The 15,500-nt window shown below is 35.9% G+C and overlaps 1 protein-coding gene across 4 annotated transcripts in view; it reads right to left on the reverse strand.

Annotated features, from left to right (window-relative positions):
- Window positions 1-2,244: 2,244 nt before the first annotated feature.
- CDK19 (cyclin dependent kinase 19) overlaps window positions 2,245-15,500 on the reverse strand; it is a 166,641-nt gene continuing 153,385 nt past the window's right edge. For 3 of the 4 annotated variants that reach the window (XM_063097211.1, XM_063097208.1, XM_063097210.1), the window contains 7 exons: window positions 14,002-14,145; window positions 13,769-13,838; window positions 8,677-8,749; window positions 8,212-8,309; window positions 7,390-7,460; window positions 6,413-6,673; window positions 2,245-3,534 (listed from right to left, as the gene is read on the reverse strand). In XM_063097211.1, the coding sequence (XP_062953281.1) occupies window positions 3,347-3,534; window positions 6,413-6,673; window positions 7,390-7,460; window positions 8,212-8,309; window positions 8,677-8,749; window positions 13,769-13,838; window positions 14,002-14,145 (905 nt within the window). In that variant the 3' untranslated portion in view covers window positions 2,245-3,346. Of the gene's footprint in view, window positions 3,535-6,412; window positions 6,674-7,381; window positions 7,461-8,211; window positions 8,310-8,676; window positions 8,750-13,768; window positions 13,839-14,001; window positions 14,146-15,500 lie in introns of all 4 variants that reach the window. The other variant, XM_063097209.1, reaches the window with a different exon arrangement.

Consider the following 15,500-nt stretch of genomic DNA (forward strand, 5'->3'; position numbering starts at 1 on the left):
AAATTTGCTCAAAAGCAGATCAAGCTCAAGTCTTATTCTCTAACTACTTTTTTTCTTTTCTTTTACCTTTAGCAGAGAAAACAGCATCATTTTAGAGGCACAGAGAACTAGCAGTTGCTTCACCAGGAATGAGGCAGTGAGCATGTAAATAAATGTTATCCCTTTCCAATCTTAAGAGTAAATTATGTTCATAAGAGCAAAAGAGTAGTGCAGAAGGCCAAAATTCTAAGTACTAAAGTTTCAAAACCACACAGATACAAAAATACACATGTCCTTGGTTTTTGTATGTCCCTGCATGATCTACTTCATCACAAGGATTGTTTCAGCCTCATAATATCAGCCCTGCCGCCAAGCCACCTTACTTTAACTCATCTGTCCTGAAGCTTTTGGATCCCTTTTCCCAAACACACACCTCACCAGAAAGCTAACTCTGAGAGTGGTTTATAATATTGAGACCAGAAAACCTTCACTTTCATTCTTTCCTTTCAATAACCTCCCATGGTTTGGGTGTTCCCATGGGCTGAGGGATGTCTCTCTTGCATCCTTGGGGGACATAACATTATCTAATAAAACTTCAAAGAGAAATGTGGTCATTTAGGGACCACAAAGATAAATTTTACCCTCAAAAAGCTTCACAAGTTTCCTTAGGGGTCCCACAGTTTTAGGGCCCTTACGTGTATTTGAGGCTTTGTTTTCCTTTATTGAGAAATGAAATTACAAACCAAAATTATCTCAAAGCGTAATGGGCATCAGTGGGCATCACCAACCCTGAGGCAAGAAAAGAGAAAAGGGCCAGTACCAGGGCAGTGAAAAGAAACCCAGTCATGTGTGTAATGGGGATTTCTGGAGAACACTGTGTATTGGAAGCAACTGACAAAATAACCTTACAGTTTTTGTGTAAGTTCTGCCAGTAAAATTCATTATGTACAAGGAAAGCAGGATAGTCCTGTGAAGTAAGCACACATCCTAAGAATGGTATACCAAAGTTGCTTATAAGATATCAAAGGTATTTTGGTTTATGTACATATTTGGGTTTGTCTTCTTTAAAATCTCCCCTCGAAAGAGGGAACGGAGTTTATAATTTCACTGCAATTTCCTACAACCACTTAGCAGAGTATGTTCTGCCTACAAGGGCCACCCCATTACTGTTGAAAGGCTGCTATGAACATTTCAAATATACATGGATGCCTTTTGTGATATTTAATCACTGGCTTTCTCTAAGGTGGACAGACAAAGAAGCCCTCCCATAACACTGTTTACTGAAGAACAGAATTTGGAATAACTATCCAAGTGGGTTTTAGCAGTAAACAAAAGGACCTTCATATTATAAGACTGTTTCACTTACAAGTCAATCACATGGCATTAGACATCCCAGGACAGCTCACTCTCACCAAATCGACCACAAAGCTCCAAAGGACAGGAAGTATGTCCTGCCCTTTGTATTTTCAACTCAGCAGAGCTCTGGGCATATGGGGAGGGTGTGGTGAACATCTGGTGACCAATAGCTCTGGACAGTGAGGCTTTAGGGCACAGGATAGAACCTTATATAGGTAGCTGCACAATGCAGAGGACTGTTAATTTCTTATTTTAAAAAATGGAAGGGGTAAAATAGCATGAAAATGATCAAAAATTCCTTCCAATGGAGCATGTCAACTGTTTCATCTTTAGTCTTGATGAGAGTCACTATACAGTCATTGTTATTATTAATAAACATTATTATGCTGAGATCAGTAAGGTCCTGGCTGGCTACAGTTATCACATCAATAGTGCAAAATGTATACTGGCTTCTGTCTAAAATTTTATTTTACTTGTGTATGGACCCAGAGCATCATAACCAGGTAGGTAAGTTCACACAGAATAGTTTTTAAAAATGCATATAATTTGCATATACGACAATCAGGTTTTCTTCTATCTCAAGAAAATTTTTTTAAAACAAGGCTGGTGCTGCTAGTAGCATTCGGAAGAACACAGATTTCTTGCCCCTTACAATGTGATCTCTTAAGTCTTTACATTTCCTTTTGATTAGGGGAGTGAGAGTCTCCTTAAAGTGGCTAAGAAAGAACTCAGCCTCTAATTCATAGATAATGGAAATGCAAATGTTCACTTTATCTAGCATAGTCTTACACTATCTGCTCATAGTTGTTAGGCACAATAATGAAGTTTTCTCCTAGGGGCAAAAGAAAGCATTCAGTGCAATGAAAATTCTTGATAGAATTAAGTTTCTGTAACAACAGCAAAATTATGCATACATAATACATACTTTAAACATGAATAAAACCTAAATTTTTAACATGCTTTAAAAATAGTCATTCTATATCTAATGCAAATACAAATGGAGGATACTGCTCTTCATTTTAAAAGCAGATTAATTTGCAGGCTTCTATTTGAGTACCCCTGATTATGTAAGAAAGTTACTCACGCAGACCTAGATGTGAAGAAACCAACAGTTCTTTAGAGAAGCCAACTTTATGTACAATACACACTAAAAGCTTTTCCTTCAAAGGGAAGTAACACATCCTTTAATCAACATTACTCCTTCAAGAAATCCTAGTGCAGTTAATATTCTCTTCAGCATCCTGGTGTGGGTCACCAGAGGACTATATTCCATCAAAGCTCTTGAAACCCTTTTTAAGGTAGACTTAGCTAATGAAGGTTAAAATTATAATTCTTAATTACTGAATACTATTCAGAATAAGATGGGAACTAAGTTCCATATCAATGATTATATAAAAATTTACCACATAGTTCAATTCTTCAATAGCATTAAGCATAGTAACTGGAAAGATCTCAGCTGTTTTTGGTTGTAGAATCCCTCTGTCCCACCACTTACGTTCCCTGAAACTAGATAAATAAAAAACATAATAGTAAAGTACTTTGGGACAGTAACAGTTTCTGTTTAAGACTTCCATGAGCAAAACAGTTAGTTTGTGAAAACGACGTAGTGCTTTAAAAGGCGCATTTTCATCTGTGTTGCTAAATCAGTTCATGAAGTATAAAACTATACACCACTGAATCCTGTTTCTAAAACATTAAAATCCTATTACAGGAGCTTTGAAAAGATAAATCATAGTGATTGCTACAGCATGAGAAAGGTGCACCAGGAAATCCTTCAAAAAATGCTGAAGGTTACAGAAGTGCTGGGATTAGATCAGACGCTTTATCAAGAAGTCACAATGGAACACATGCGGGAAAGGGGTGTTGGGGAAACTTCAAAAGAATCTTCTTTAAGTCAATAAAGAAGAGATATCAGTCCTGCAAAATGCTCATCTATAAGGTTATCTTCCCAAGTGTATGAGTTTTAAATGGCATCACAGTTTGCATCATTTGGTTCTTTTCAATGCAGACATCATATTGCTGGAGTCTGTGCTGGGGGCTGGCCTGGGCCAAGTAGGGGGTGGCTGTTCAGTACCGGTGGGCCTGGTGAGATGGGTGGTACTGAGCGCTTTGCTGAGACGAGGAGGAGTAGCCTAGTGTGCCCTGGGACTGAGAGGATCCCTGAACACTGCTTTGGTAATTCAGGCGAGAACTGGAGTGCTAGGGGAAAAGGAAATAGGAAAAGAGAATTAGTGATGGAAGAAGAGAATGGTGACTCAAGATGTTCATCACAATAGGACAGAGATTTAAGCCATTTTATCAGTAAACTCCTGGTTCAAATCCACAGTAACCAACAGCTAACTTAGTTTGTCAATACATTTTGCCTATTTGAAATCACAGCCTGCCACCATTGTGACCACATGTTCTAGAAGGCACAAAGTTAAGCTGGACTTCTTTGGTAGATAAGCTACACTGGCAAAGAAAGGCAGAGGGGAAACTTACGCTGACCCACTTCTCCTTATACTGACTAATTCTGGAGTGCAATTTAACCCTCTGCATAACTGAGATTTACAAATACGAACAATCCATCTGGCATGCTGAAAGCAATGGTATTCATAATGCATCCTGACATGCTGTTAATTTTCTAATTATAAATAACAACGCAGGGCTAGCTCAGTTGGTTAGAGAATGGTGTTGTAACACCAAGGTCAAGGGTTTAGATCCCCTATCCAGCCCCAAAGCCTTAAAACCCTACTAATGGAACTCACTGAAAAACATGACAGAAGTTCTCCTGAACAGAAAAGTCTGGCCTTCAATAAACAGAAATAAACGTAACTCGGGGAGAATCAAATACAAGAAAATATAATGTCACATTAGCCTTTCTTACACATTATGAATGATGGCTATTAATTTTTCATCTTAAAAAGTGTTAATGATGGAACTGAAATCTAAATATAAAGATGTGTTATTCCTAAGAAGGCCCAGAACTAGAAAATGTAAGGAAAAGAGAAAATTATAAGACTAATTATTAAGCTAGCTATGATTACCTTTACTTTAGGCAGATTAGATTCACACAATAGCTCTTCCATACTAGATAAAGAACAAACATGTTGATCATGTAAGAGTTTCTTTTCTGTTTTTGTTTTGTTTTTGGCGGCTGGCCCATAAGAAGATCTGAATTATGACTTCGGTGTTGTGTAAGGCTGTGCTCTAACCAACTGAGCTAACCGGGCTAATCAGCCTGCTCTATGTAAGAGTTTCAATGGGCCTCCCTCACTCTGCCTCAAGCTAGTCTCTCTAAACAGCTGAGATATCTATTTCACAGATAAGCAGTTAAGGTTTACTATTTTTAAGTAGATAGAACTATATGGACAAAGAAAAGAATTTTGACGAAATTTTGAACTTGAAAAATTAGGAGGAAATACTGTAATCTGTCTGTATTTGACTATAATCAGGTGACAAAGACACTCTCCGTTGACCAAAACTTTAGTCAGGCTCCTCTGAGTTGTCTGCTTGACTAGGCCTGAACTTCGGCTTCCCTCTCTGTTCTTGTTGAATCTAGAGCAAGAATCCTGCTAAATCATTTTAACAAAAATCCCCCACCTTTGATATGTTATCACTCTGGCCTGCTTTCCGGAATAATCCTATCAAGTCAGTTTAGCCAGAAACCCCTAGCCCTTGATATTTCCTCTTAGTAATTTTCCATCCACTGACCCTCATCCTGTCCCTTGGTTATAAATCTCTACTTGTCCTTGTTGGAGTTGAATCCAATCTCTCTCCCCCACTGGAAGACCCTGTTGCAGTGGTCCCTATACCTATCATCATTGAATAAAGTCTGCCTTACCATCTTTAAGTGTTTATATTTTCTTCAACGCAGGTTAATATATAATACAATCAAAGACACAAAAATGAACCAGTATATAATAAACTTTGTTGCTTGTATAATAGGAATTAGCTAAAGTTTGGGGAAAAACTGAATTTATAACAAAATTCAAATATGTTCATGACTACTACCCAAACAGCACACTGTTTTTAGTAGATCAAACTGAAGCCTTGATTAATTTAATAGGAACCCAATGGGATTATTATATACTCCTGTGCTTGCTGGGAATCTTCAAAGAGTTTTCAGAGTAGTAGTTATGTGAAAACACATTAGTTTGTGGAGATATTCAAAATGTAAAACCAGTTTAGGCAGCTATTTATTATGTCTTTCTTGTTAAAGTTTCTCCTATTCCAATTCCTTATCAGTGAGTTTATGGCTCCCTTGCCAATGGTTTTGTTTTCTATTATTTCTGTCCTAAGTGATCTTCTTCCTAAGGGACTATGGTTTAAACCTTTTTTATTTTAATCTTCATTTAAGTTTTCCCTTTTTCCTAGGTCTTTTCTTAGCTTGTTACTCCCTTGAAAATGTGGTGGGTTTTTGTTTTGTTTTGTTTTTGGGGGGGCAAGATTTCCTATGGTTATCACAATGGGTATTTTTACCTCTCTCTCCAAATACTAAACCTTAAACTTTTTCCCTTTAATTTCCTGAATTAGGAGTACAATTGTAATTTTCTTTTTATCTTAATAACAAAAAGTATTGTCTAGTCTCAAAATTATTTCTAGTGAGACTTAACAGTTATTTCTGAGAAGTCTCAATCTTAATCACTTTCTTTTGTATATCTATGTGGCTACTGATTATTTCCTCTCAGTAACAGCAAATCTTTCTGAAGAATGTAAAATTAATTTTGTCCAGTGTAAGCCACCATTCCCCTCCCTTTGCAAATTCTCTCTTTTTTTTTTTCTTATCTAGATATCCTTTTTTGACCCAAAGCTGATAGGCAGCTGTAAGAGTAAAATCATGAACTTTTCTTTAAGGAGGGAGGAAGGCCCACCTTCCCTCCTCAGGGTGTCAGGATAAACAAGGATATGAAATATCTTGCAAGTACATGAAATATAATAAAAATATTCATATAATGCCCTAGAAAAAGGACTGTATGGTTTGTACAGTCAAATGTTAGAGTTAGGTGCTTCTTAACTCTAAAAGGACCTATTATAAATCTATTTCCCATTTTATAAAACAGATTAACATTAAAAGGTATAAAATTCCAGGGCATACCTGATAATCTGACGGCATAACAGGCCCACCTGAGTTTGCACCTGAAGGCCCTAGCCGTGGCTTCTTGTTTGGAGGCACCTGATTCAGGCCGGAGTCCTGGCTGTGCTGCAGCCCTGCTCCAGTGCCCCCAACCCCAGTCCCTCCTGTAGTCCCATTGGTCTGGGTGCTGTTCTGCTGTGGCGGGGGTGCCTGTGGAGGGGCTGCTGCCTGCTGTGGAGGGGCTGTGGGCTGCTGATGTTGATTCTGCTGCTGTTGCTGATTCTTTTAAGGTGGAAAAAAAAAAGCAAACTTGGTATGAAACTAAATTAACAAGAAATGTCTCTCATTACTTGATATGCACATGTGACTGCTGACCAACCAGAGGAGCAACCTATACGGACATTAAAGTGACTGAAATGACCAGAGAATGGAGCAGCCAGGTAATACAGCACTCCCAAAAGTCATCATACTAAGCCCTGAACAAGATTCATTCTCTGAAGTTCATTTAAAGTGAGCAGTAATCCTCCAGATCAGTCACTGACATCTCACTGAAGGCCATAATGCACTTAGGAAACAGTTTTGTACTCATTAAAACAGCTATAAGAAGTCTTTTTGATCATGTTTGTGGAAAAGTAGAGCAGTGTGGGGACGGGGCTGATATACTAGTTAAGATAAAAAAACAGAGATGCTTGCAAAAGCCAGCCTACAGAAAGTGATGGCGATGACCCTGAACAAACACAAAGGGCAACAATTAGTAATCAGGGAATAGAATGGGCTATAAAACTAACCAGTAAAGTGCATTTATCTGTAAGCTTATTATACTTCAAACTTCAGCATACATCTACAATCCCCAAACTTCCACAGAAAATAAAATAAATAATAATTAAATTAAAGGCAGCTAAATATATAGGAATTATTAAATTATACCTCCCTGTTATCTTTTTGCTTCCCTTACTCTCTGGAAGTAAAAGTGTATCATACAATTTATACCTTTTCACCTTTTTCTTCAGGTTCATCTTCATTAAGGAATTCTCGTTTGGGATATGGAATCTGGCAGCCAGCAAACACACTAAAAATCATTAAAAAAAAAAAAAATGTCATGACCTAAAATCTATACTATCATTACCTTGTTAATTTAAAATTCTACTTTTTTTTCTTATTTCCTGCTCTTTATCTGTGGCTGGTACAGCTGGATGCCTTCCAACACTACTTAATTTAAGTAATAAGAAAAGAACAATTAGTTGTCTGAAGTTTTACACTAACTGCCACTTTCAATTTCAAATCTTGACTGCTGTTAGCCAGTTAATATATACAACATTGAAGTTTCTCCACACTAACCTCATTAGCACCAAAAATAACTGAATTTGCATTTGCTTCAACAAGAAAATAGCTTTTTTTCTCAAGAAAAACTGCACCTCTAATAAGTTCAAGCACCAAGTATATAATGGGTGTAATAGGGATGAAGAAGTAGAGAGGTTTTACAGTGAGTGCATTGGACATGCTCTGGAAGACAGAATTTTAAGTTCTTAGTTCCCTACTTGTTTGGTTTAATCTCTGATCTGGCTGACTAGTCTATAAAAGTCTCATCTGTTTTCAGATTTAGTTTTCATCTATAAAACTGACTGTCATTCCTAAAACTTGTTTTCATTCACACCTCTCTATGGCTTTGCCTATTTCAAAATATGGGACCATTCTCTTCAGCAGTTTTTCTCAAGGTAGTATTAATAAAGAAAGTTAAATATCTCAGTAACAAGTGCTTTCAGCCACCATCCAACATCCTCAACCTGAAGCAAAGGACACAGAAAAGGTAGGACACATACTCTAATGTTGGCAAAGGGTCCTCTTGAAAATAGGGATCCTGCAGGGCCTGCTCCGAGGTAATTCTCTTGGTTGGATCCATAGTGAGGAGTTTCTGAAGCTAGGGTAACACATAAGAAATTGATAGCATATGAAAAGGTTGTTTACAAGTCAATGTTTTAACTCTTGTAACAGGATTAACATCAAATGTATTTTGTATGGCTCACTGCATGATTAGTGTACTATACACATTTATATGAAACTGGCAGAAATCATCAGCAGTAAAGACCTTTAAAATTTTTTTCTACTGATAAATCATTTAAAAAATTAAGGCTAGAAGGGTGACATCTCAACATTTAATTTTGCCCCAGCATCCACCAATTTCTTTTGTTTCTAAAGAGGAGGAATAGCTGGGAATTCTATGGTAAATGGGATGAGGTGAGAGTTGTGTTAAGGATCAGATTTCAGTCTGGGAGAAAACCACCTACCAAGAGGAACACTTTGCTGTCAGGCTTGACCTTGTGTTTCTCCATGTACTTTATGAGGCTACTGTTGGCGTACCTGCAAGGACATGGACAGTTACTTCTTTGGGAACACTCACACAATTTGTATTTTTTACCTTTATTTTTTTATATTTTGGCAGCTGGCCAATACGGGGATCCGAACCCTTGACCTTGGCTTGGTGTACTCTAAACAACTGAGCTAACTGGCCAGCCATTGTACTTTTTAATGAAAAGTTCCAAGACTGATTTTCTTATAAGATATGTGCTTAAGTCTTTTTTTTTCTGATTAAAAAGGAACACATCACCAAATACTGGCAAACATGTAAAGAAACAGGAGTTGTTACACACTACATTTGAGAGTTTATACTGTTACAAACACTTTGGAAAATAATTATGCATTAATTATTAGAGTTGACAATGTATATATTCTATGACCCTACAATTCTATTTCTATGAGACGCTTTTGCACATGTACATCAGGATATGTTAACAAGAATTGTTCCTAGCAGCACTTTTGTAATAGTAAAAAAACTGTAAACAACCAAAATGTCCGTCAACTGAAGAATGGGTAAATATACTGTTATATATTCACAGGATGGAATGTTATACAATAGTAAAAATGAAAACATAAGGTTGAGTGGAGGAAAAAAAAGTTGCAGAAGTATGATAAGACTTATATAAAGTTCAAAGATATTAAATTGAATAATGAAAAATGTGGGATGATAAACACAAATTCAAAATACTCAGATATTCCCTCGGGGGGGGATGTGAACAAGGATAGAGGGTACACAGGGTACTTCAGTAATCTTAGTGATGTTCTATTTCTTAGGTTGAGAGGTAAGTAGAGGGATATTCATTTTATTATTCCAAATATACTATATGTCACTTCCATCATCTATATTCTTTCCTACATATGAAATATTTCAAACTAAAGAGGTCTAAAAATAGGTAATATATGCTCATGGTAAAAAAAAAAAAAAGGAATATAGAAAAATGTAAAGAAGAAAATTAAAATCACTCATAATCAAGCCATCCAATGATAAAGAACTACTATCAAAATTTGGATCATTTCCCTTTGGCATTTTTTTCTATACATATACACATATGATATAAACAGAGGGATTTTTTGCTTTGTTTTCATAAAATTGGAATACTGTTAAAATTGTTATAACTTTTTTTCACTTAATATTGTTTCATAAACATTTTCCTTTGTCAAATACTCTTTAAACTTATTGAGTAGTTGTATATCTCCTACTGGTACAGATGTTCCATAACAGCTATGAAATGCAGGTCCTTATAGGTAAACCTGGTGCACATGGCAAGTGAGAATCAAAGACCCCTAATGGACCCTATCTCAGTCATTTACCAGTTGTGTGATCTTGGGAAGTTAGTTAACCTCTATGAAAGCCTTAGATTCCTCATTTGAAAACTAGGGATTACAATTATATCTATCCTACAGATTGCTATGAAGATCATATCATAAAATGTAAGTGCAGGGCTTAGCATCATCCTGGCACATAGTAAGTACTTAGTTATTTATGGCAGCTCTGATTACTTCCACAAGATAAATTCCAGGAATCATCAAGTCAAAGGGTATGAACATTATAAAGCCTTTTTTTTTAATGTGCTCTAGAATCTTACTATACAAACGTGGCCCTGATCAAGCCATCATACAAGCATGGGCATCACCTGGGAGCCTGAATTAGCTTCTCAGGCCCCCCCCCAGATTCTGACTCAGAATCTACATTTTGAACAAGGTCTCCAGGTGATTTGTATGTACATTAAATCACCTTATTCTCAACAGTAAGAGAGCCTATTTTATTGTACTCTTGTCAACACTAGTTATTTTCATTTAAAAAATCTTTGCCATGTGTACATACATATTTTTAAATTCCTCTAATACCAGGAAAATTTTCATTGGCAAGGTAGCCACTGGGTTTGGTAATGGGAAGAAACCTTAAAGTTTACATAGAGATGGAGTCTGTCTATAGGTCTTTAGGCTGAATCAACTGTTTACTTTGGTTAACACCAGATGTTAGGTTATTTGTTTCTATCATAATAGAAAAGGTCTTGAATTTTAGGTATCCTGTTACTCAATTTCCATTTTGGTTTCTTCTCATCTTTCCTAGTATTAAAGTTAGTCTGAATTGTTTGTCATATTCTGAATTGTTCTTTTTCAGGTTTGGAAGCTCTGCAGTTTTCAAAGTAATTCAAATTCATTATATACTTTATGGAGCATTTTATCAGACAATGTATATTTGGACATTCAATAAAGTCAACCTAATCATTTCCTTTCAATTCTATTTTCACCTTGCTTTCTAATGAGCTAATTAGAGTTAACACTTTGGCAAGATTACAAAAACTTATATTATCATTCTTCCCAATTCATTTTGAGAGCAATTTGTTTGGTCCTTTTTGTCTGATATGATAAAAACAAGTTATTGTCCTTTTACTTTTTATGTCATTTGAAATAATATTTTCTAGAATCTTTTTCTTAATTATATTTTACTTTAGTGACTTTTAGGTACTGTGTTAGATTTAGCTAATTTTTAATAAACCCCTCTTTGTCCTATATAGCCTACTTTTATGTGGGTAAAACTGTTTGTATAAGAAGTATGGGTTCTTATCTCTGGACTTTTCCTATTACTTTTCTAACTGAATTTCATTTATCATTTAAAATTCCTTTCTTTTTAGTTCTGATTATTGTAAATACTATCATTTTATGTAAAACTTCTCATTTGGTCTGGTCTTTAAATACTAAATTAAATGTTAAGTGCTGTCTTTAATTTTCTCCATCTTTTATATTATTAGGGCATCTTCAATTACTTGAACAACTTTCATTTACTACCCATTTGATAAGTAATTAATGAGCATGTACTGGAGGCCCTGGAGATACATATGGTGTATAAAACAGAGATGATCCATACTATCTAGAGGGAAAGACAAGGAGTATTCAAAAGCAAACTGGAGGGCACTGTGATCCATTCTGAGAGAAGCAGGACAGGATGTGACAGGAATGTAAGGGGGAGTACCTAATCTAGACCTGGAAGGTCAGAGGAGCCAAGACCTAAAGGATAAATAGAAAGAATAGATAAGAGTGAAAGGGGCAGGAGGAAAGTTCATTCTACTAAGGAAACAGCATGTGTCAAAATGCACAGATTAATGAAAGTTCAGGGTGTTTGAGGTACTTAAAGCTGGCCAGTTACTTCAGTTGGTTGGAGCACAACCTTGTAACACCAAGGTCAGAGTTTCAGATCCCCTTACTGGCCAACTTCCAAAAAAACCCAAAACGATTGTAAAACAAACAAACAAACAAAAAAATTCTACAATGTTTAGGCTACCAAATGCAAAGTGGAGAGTGGTTATTTGAACCTGGTGATGAAGAAGCCAAGGCTTTGTAAGCCATATTAAGGAACTGAGAGCAATGGTAAATTAAGAGCAACTAGAAAAGTGACATGATCAAACTTGCTCTTGATGATGATTGTAGTATAGATAGTGAGTTGCAATGAAGAGTAATAGGGATAGAAATACCACTTAGGAGGCCATTGCAGAATTGTAGGGGAGAAGAGGATGATGATCTGGACCATTAAAGTGGCAGCGTAGATGGAGAGAAATAGAAAGATTCAAAGGATATTTTATTTATTTACCTATTTTTGCAGCTGGTGGGTACAGGGATCCAAACCTGTTCAAAGGATCTTTAGAAGAAAGACCTGACCAGATTTGCTAATTATTTGGATGTTAGGGTTGAAATGGAAAAGAGAGCGAGACAGAAGAAAGATCAGGGGTAATTCTCAGGTCTTTGGCTTCAACATTTAGGTGAATCATGGAGCCATTTCCTAAAACAGGAAATAGAGCCAGAGAAGACATTTAGGATGATAGATGATGAGTTCAGTTTTGGACGTTTAATTTAAAACATTTATAGAACATTCAAGTTGGGATTACATACGGCAATTAAATAAATGAGTTTGAAACTTGAAAAAGAGATCTGAGTAGGATATATAAATTGGGAGTTATCAGCATAATTGATGGTATATTGTGGCCATCAAACTCGTGGAGTCTGCCTGGGAAAACATCTAGAGTGAGAAGAGAGCCCAGGACAGAACTCTGATATCAGTGCTACCTTTAAGAGATGGACAGAGGCAAAGGACTGTACAAATGACTGTGAAAGACGGGACAGAAATGATCAACGCCAGCCTCGACTTCTCTTTATAATGTCTGCTTTTGCTCCTAACAAGACATTTTGTCCTGAAATTTTCCTGGTAAGTTGCCCAAAGAAAACCTCTTCCACCATTTCCTCCAGATGTGCCTATTTATAACAAATTTCTCTCATTTCTACTCAATGTACATTCCCCACCAGTTTGGTTTACTCAGATCCCAAGCCATGTGTTCTTTTTCTGCCATTCCTTCTGGTTTCCCAGTCCAACATTTCAGTCACCACTCATTACGCAGGTAAAGACAAACCACATTTGTGGCCTTGAACCGAGATCCTTATCGTGCTAAAACAGAATAAACATTTAAATTATCTATTGACCCTTAAATTCTTAACAGTTTTTAAATACTACAGCCTCAATATGGCATATAGGTTAACAGTATCTAGAATACCTTCTTAAATCATAGACATATTAATATACTGAAACCTAAGTTTCTGGTTTAAATAATGATCTACAACTGGATTTTTAAAAGATTAATTTGAATGTTCCCATTGAAGTTACCACCCATTATTAATATGTGCTATGGTTTGAACGTTTGTTTCTCCTCCAAATTCATGTTGAAATTAAATTCCCAATGCAACAGTATTAGAGGCTGGGGACCTTCTGGACGTAATAAAGTCATGGGGCCTCTGCCCATTTTTTGCCCTTCTGCCTTCCACCATGTGAGGACACAGCAATGAGGCACCATCCTGGAAGCACAAAGAAGCCCTTGCCAGACACTGAACCTTCTGGCACCTTGATCTTCGACTTCTCAGCCTCCAGAACTGTGAGAAAATAAATTTCTGTTGTTTACAAATCACCCAGTCTAATGTTTGTTTGTTTGTTTTATAGCAACACAAACAGACTAACAATACGGAATTACTTACGTTGTTCTTCTAAAGTCTTTTTGAAGTGTTGGGTATTCTGGCATCTTTCTAATATCTTCCCAGTCTTTATCTTACCAAATAAAAATTGAATATTGTTATAGAAAATAATTTTACTTAAAATCGAATTATTTTAGTTTAAAAATATACATAAAATACACTTAAAATATGCTTCCAAAAGGAAATGATTTTGAAATACGACTCAAAACGTGATTTTGAAAAGGAAAATAAATTACCTGCAGGAAACCCCATGACGCTAAATATCCGATCTAGTTGATCATGATGAAAGGGATTGCTTGTTTTTATATCTTCCTGACGACAGTGAAAAATAGGTTCTGAAGTCAACAATTCAGCAAATATGCAACCTATTGCCCATATATCTATAAAGGAAGAAAAACAAGTTTTTGTACACATTTATTATATTTCCTTGGCTATAATTCCTGGGTATAATCCCAACATACATATAAAAATACTTTTCAGTAAAGAAATATACAAAGTACAATAAACGCATTAAGAAAACATACATATGACATGAAAAGCTATATCAACATGTAAAAGATTGAAAGCCAAATAAAAATAAAAACATTTTACTTGTAAATTTCCTGATGAAGATAAACTTGGCAAATTCAACTTAGCAAGCAATAAATTCTTTAGATTTAGGCAAATGGCTTTCTAACTATTATCAATAATTTAATCACTGGCTTCACTGATAATCTAATACAGGGCATAATAATATTTAGATCTGATAGACTGAAACAATGCTATCATCAGATATGGTGATGTAATTCTTTTAAAGCAACCAAATGCACAATGATAGAGCAGAATTTATAAGTTTTGAGTCTAGTACAGATCACACGAAAGGATTTGGAAAAACTCAACTTTTGTCTGAAAGACTACCAGCTTCAGTTTTTTCAATAAATTGTAAGGCCTAGAAGCTGATAAACAATACAAATATACACATATAGAGACACTGCATGACACCAGTAGACATAGTTCTCATCTAAATCTATTCACTTAGATGCTGATCCACCCCCCACCCCCCACCCCCAGGATAAAATTAGGCATTTTTATCAACTATTTAAAATCACCAGTTACAGATTGTTCTATTGGATTTTAGATGTTGGAATACTGTAACTTATATTCTGAGGCTATAATATTACATTCACGATGTTTTGCCAAATGTATAAATGAATTAACTTTTGCAAGATGTATATTCACACTTGCCCACTTAAATGCCATTTAGTAAGTATTAGAAAAGATAGTGATGAAAGGTCTACAGTATAGTATAGTAAAGTGCAGCGTTTAGTAGCCTATCAAGTGTGTGAATCACACCTGCAGATAAGCTAAATAAGAAAAAAGTTTAATCATACCCATCAGCTAGAATAAGTATCAGTATGCTGTTTCATAAAACAGATCGCCAAATGAAAAAACCATACAGTAATGCCTTACTTATCTGACCCTATTCAGGAATGGTTTCCTTCCATGTAAGTTAGCCTTCCGGATAATGGGAGCATATCCTTTCAATAACCGTTCTTTATTACAGCATTATCTGCCATTATAAGAGTCTATAAAACATAATTTAATCTTCCTTAATGATGCAGCAAGGTCGTCATCATTATGAACCATCCATCACTAGAGTAATAATACTATTCAGTGTCTACTTTTTAATTCTTTTCTCTCTCCCACATCATGTAGGCTGTCACTCTTGCCCCTGATATGGCTGCCTCCGATGGTC

The sequence above is a fragment of the Cynocephalus volans genome, chromosome 5, assembly GCF_027409185.1.
Source record: "Cynocephalus volans isolate mCynVol1 chromosome 5, mCynVol1.pri, whole genome shotgun sequence".
NCBI classification, from domain to species: domain Eukaryota; kingdom Metazoa; phylum Chordata; class Mammalia; order Dermoptera; family Cynocephalidae; genus Cynocephalus; species Cynocephalus volans.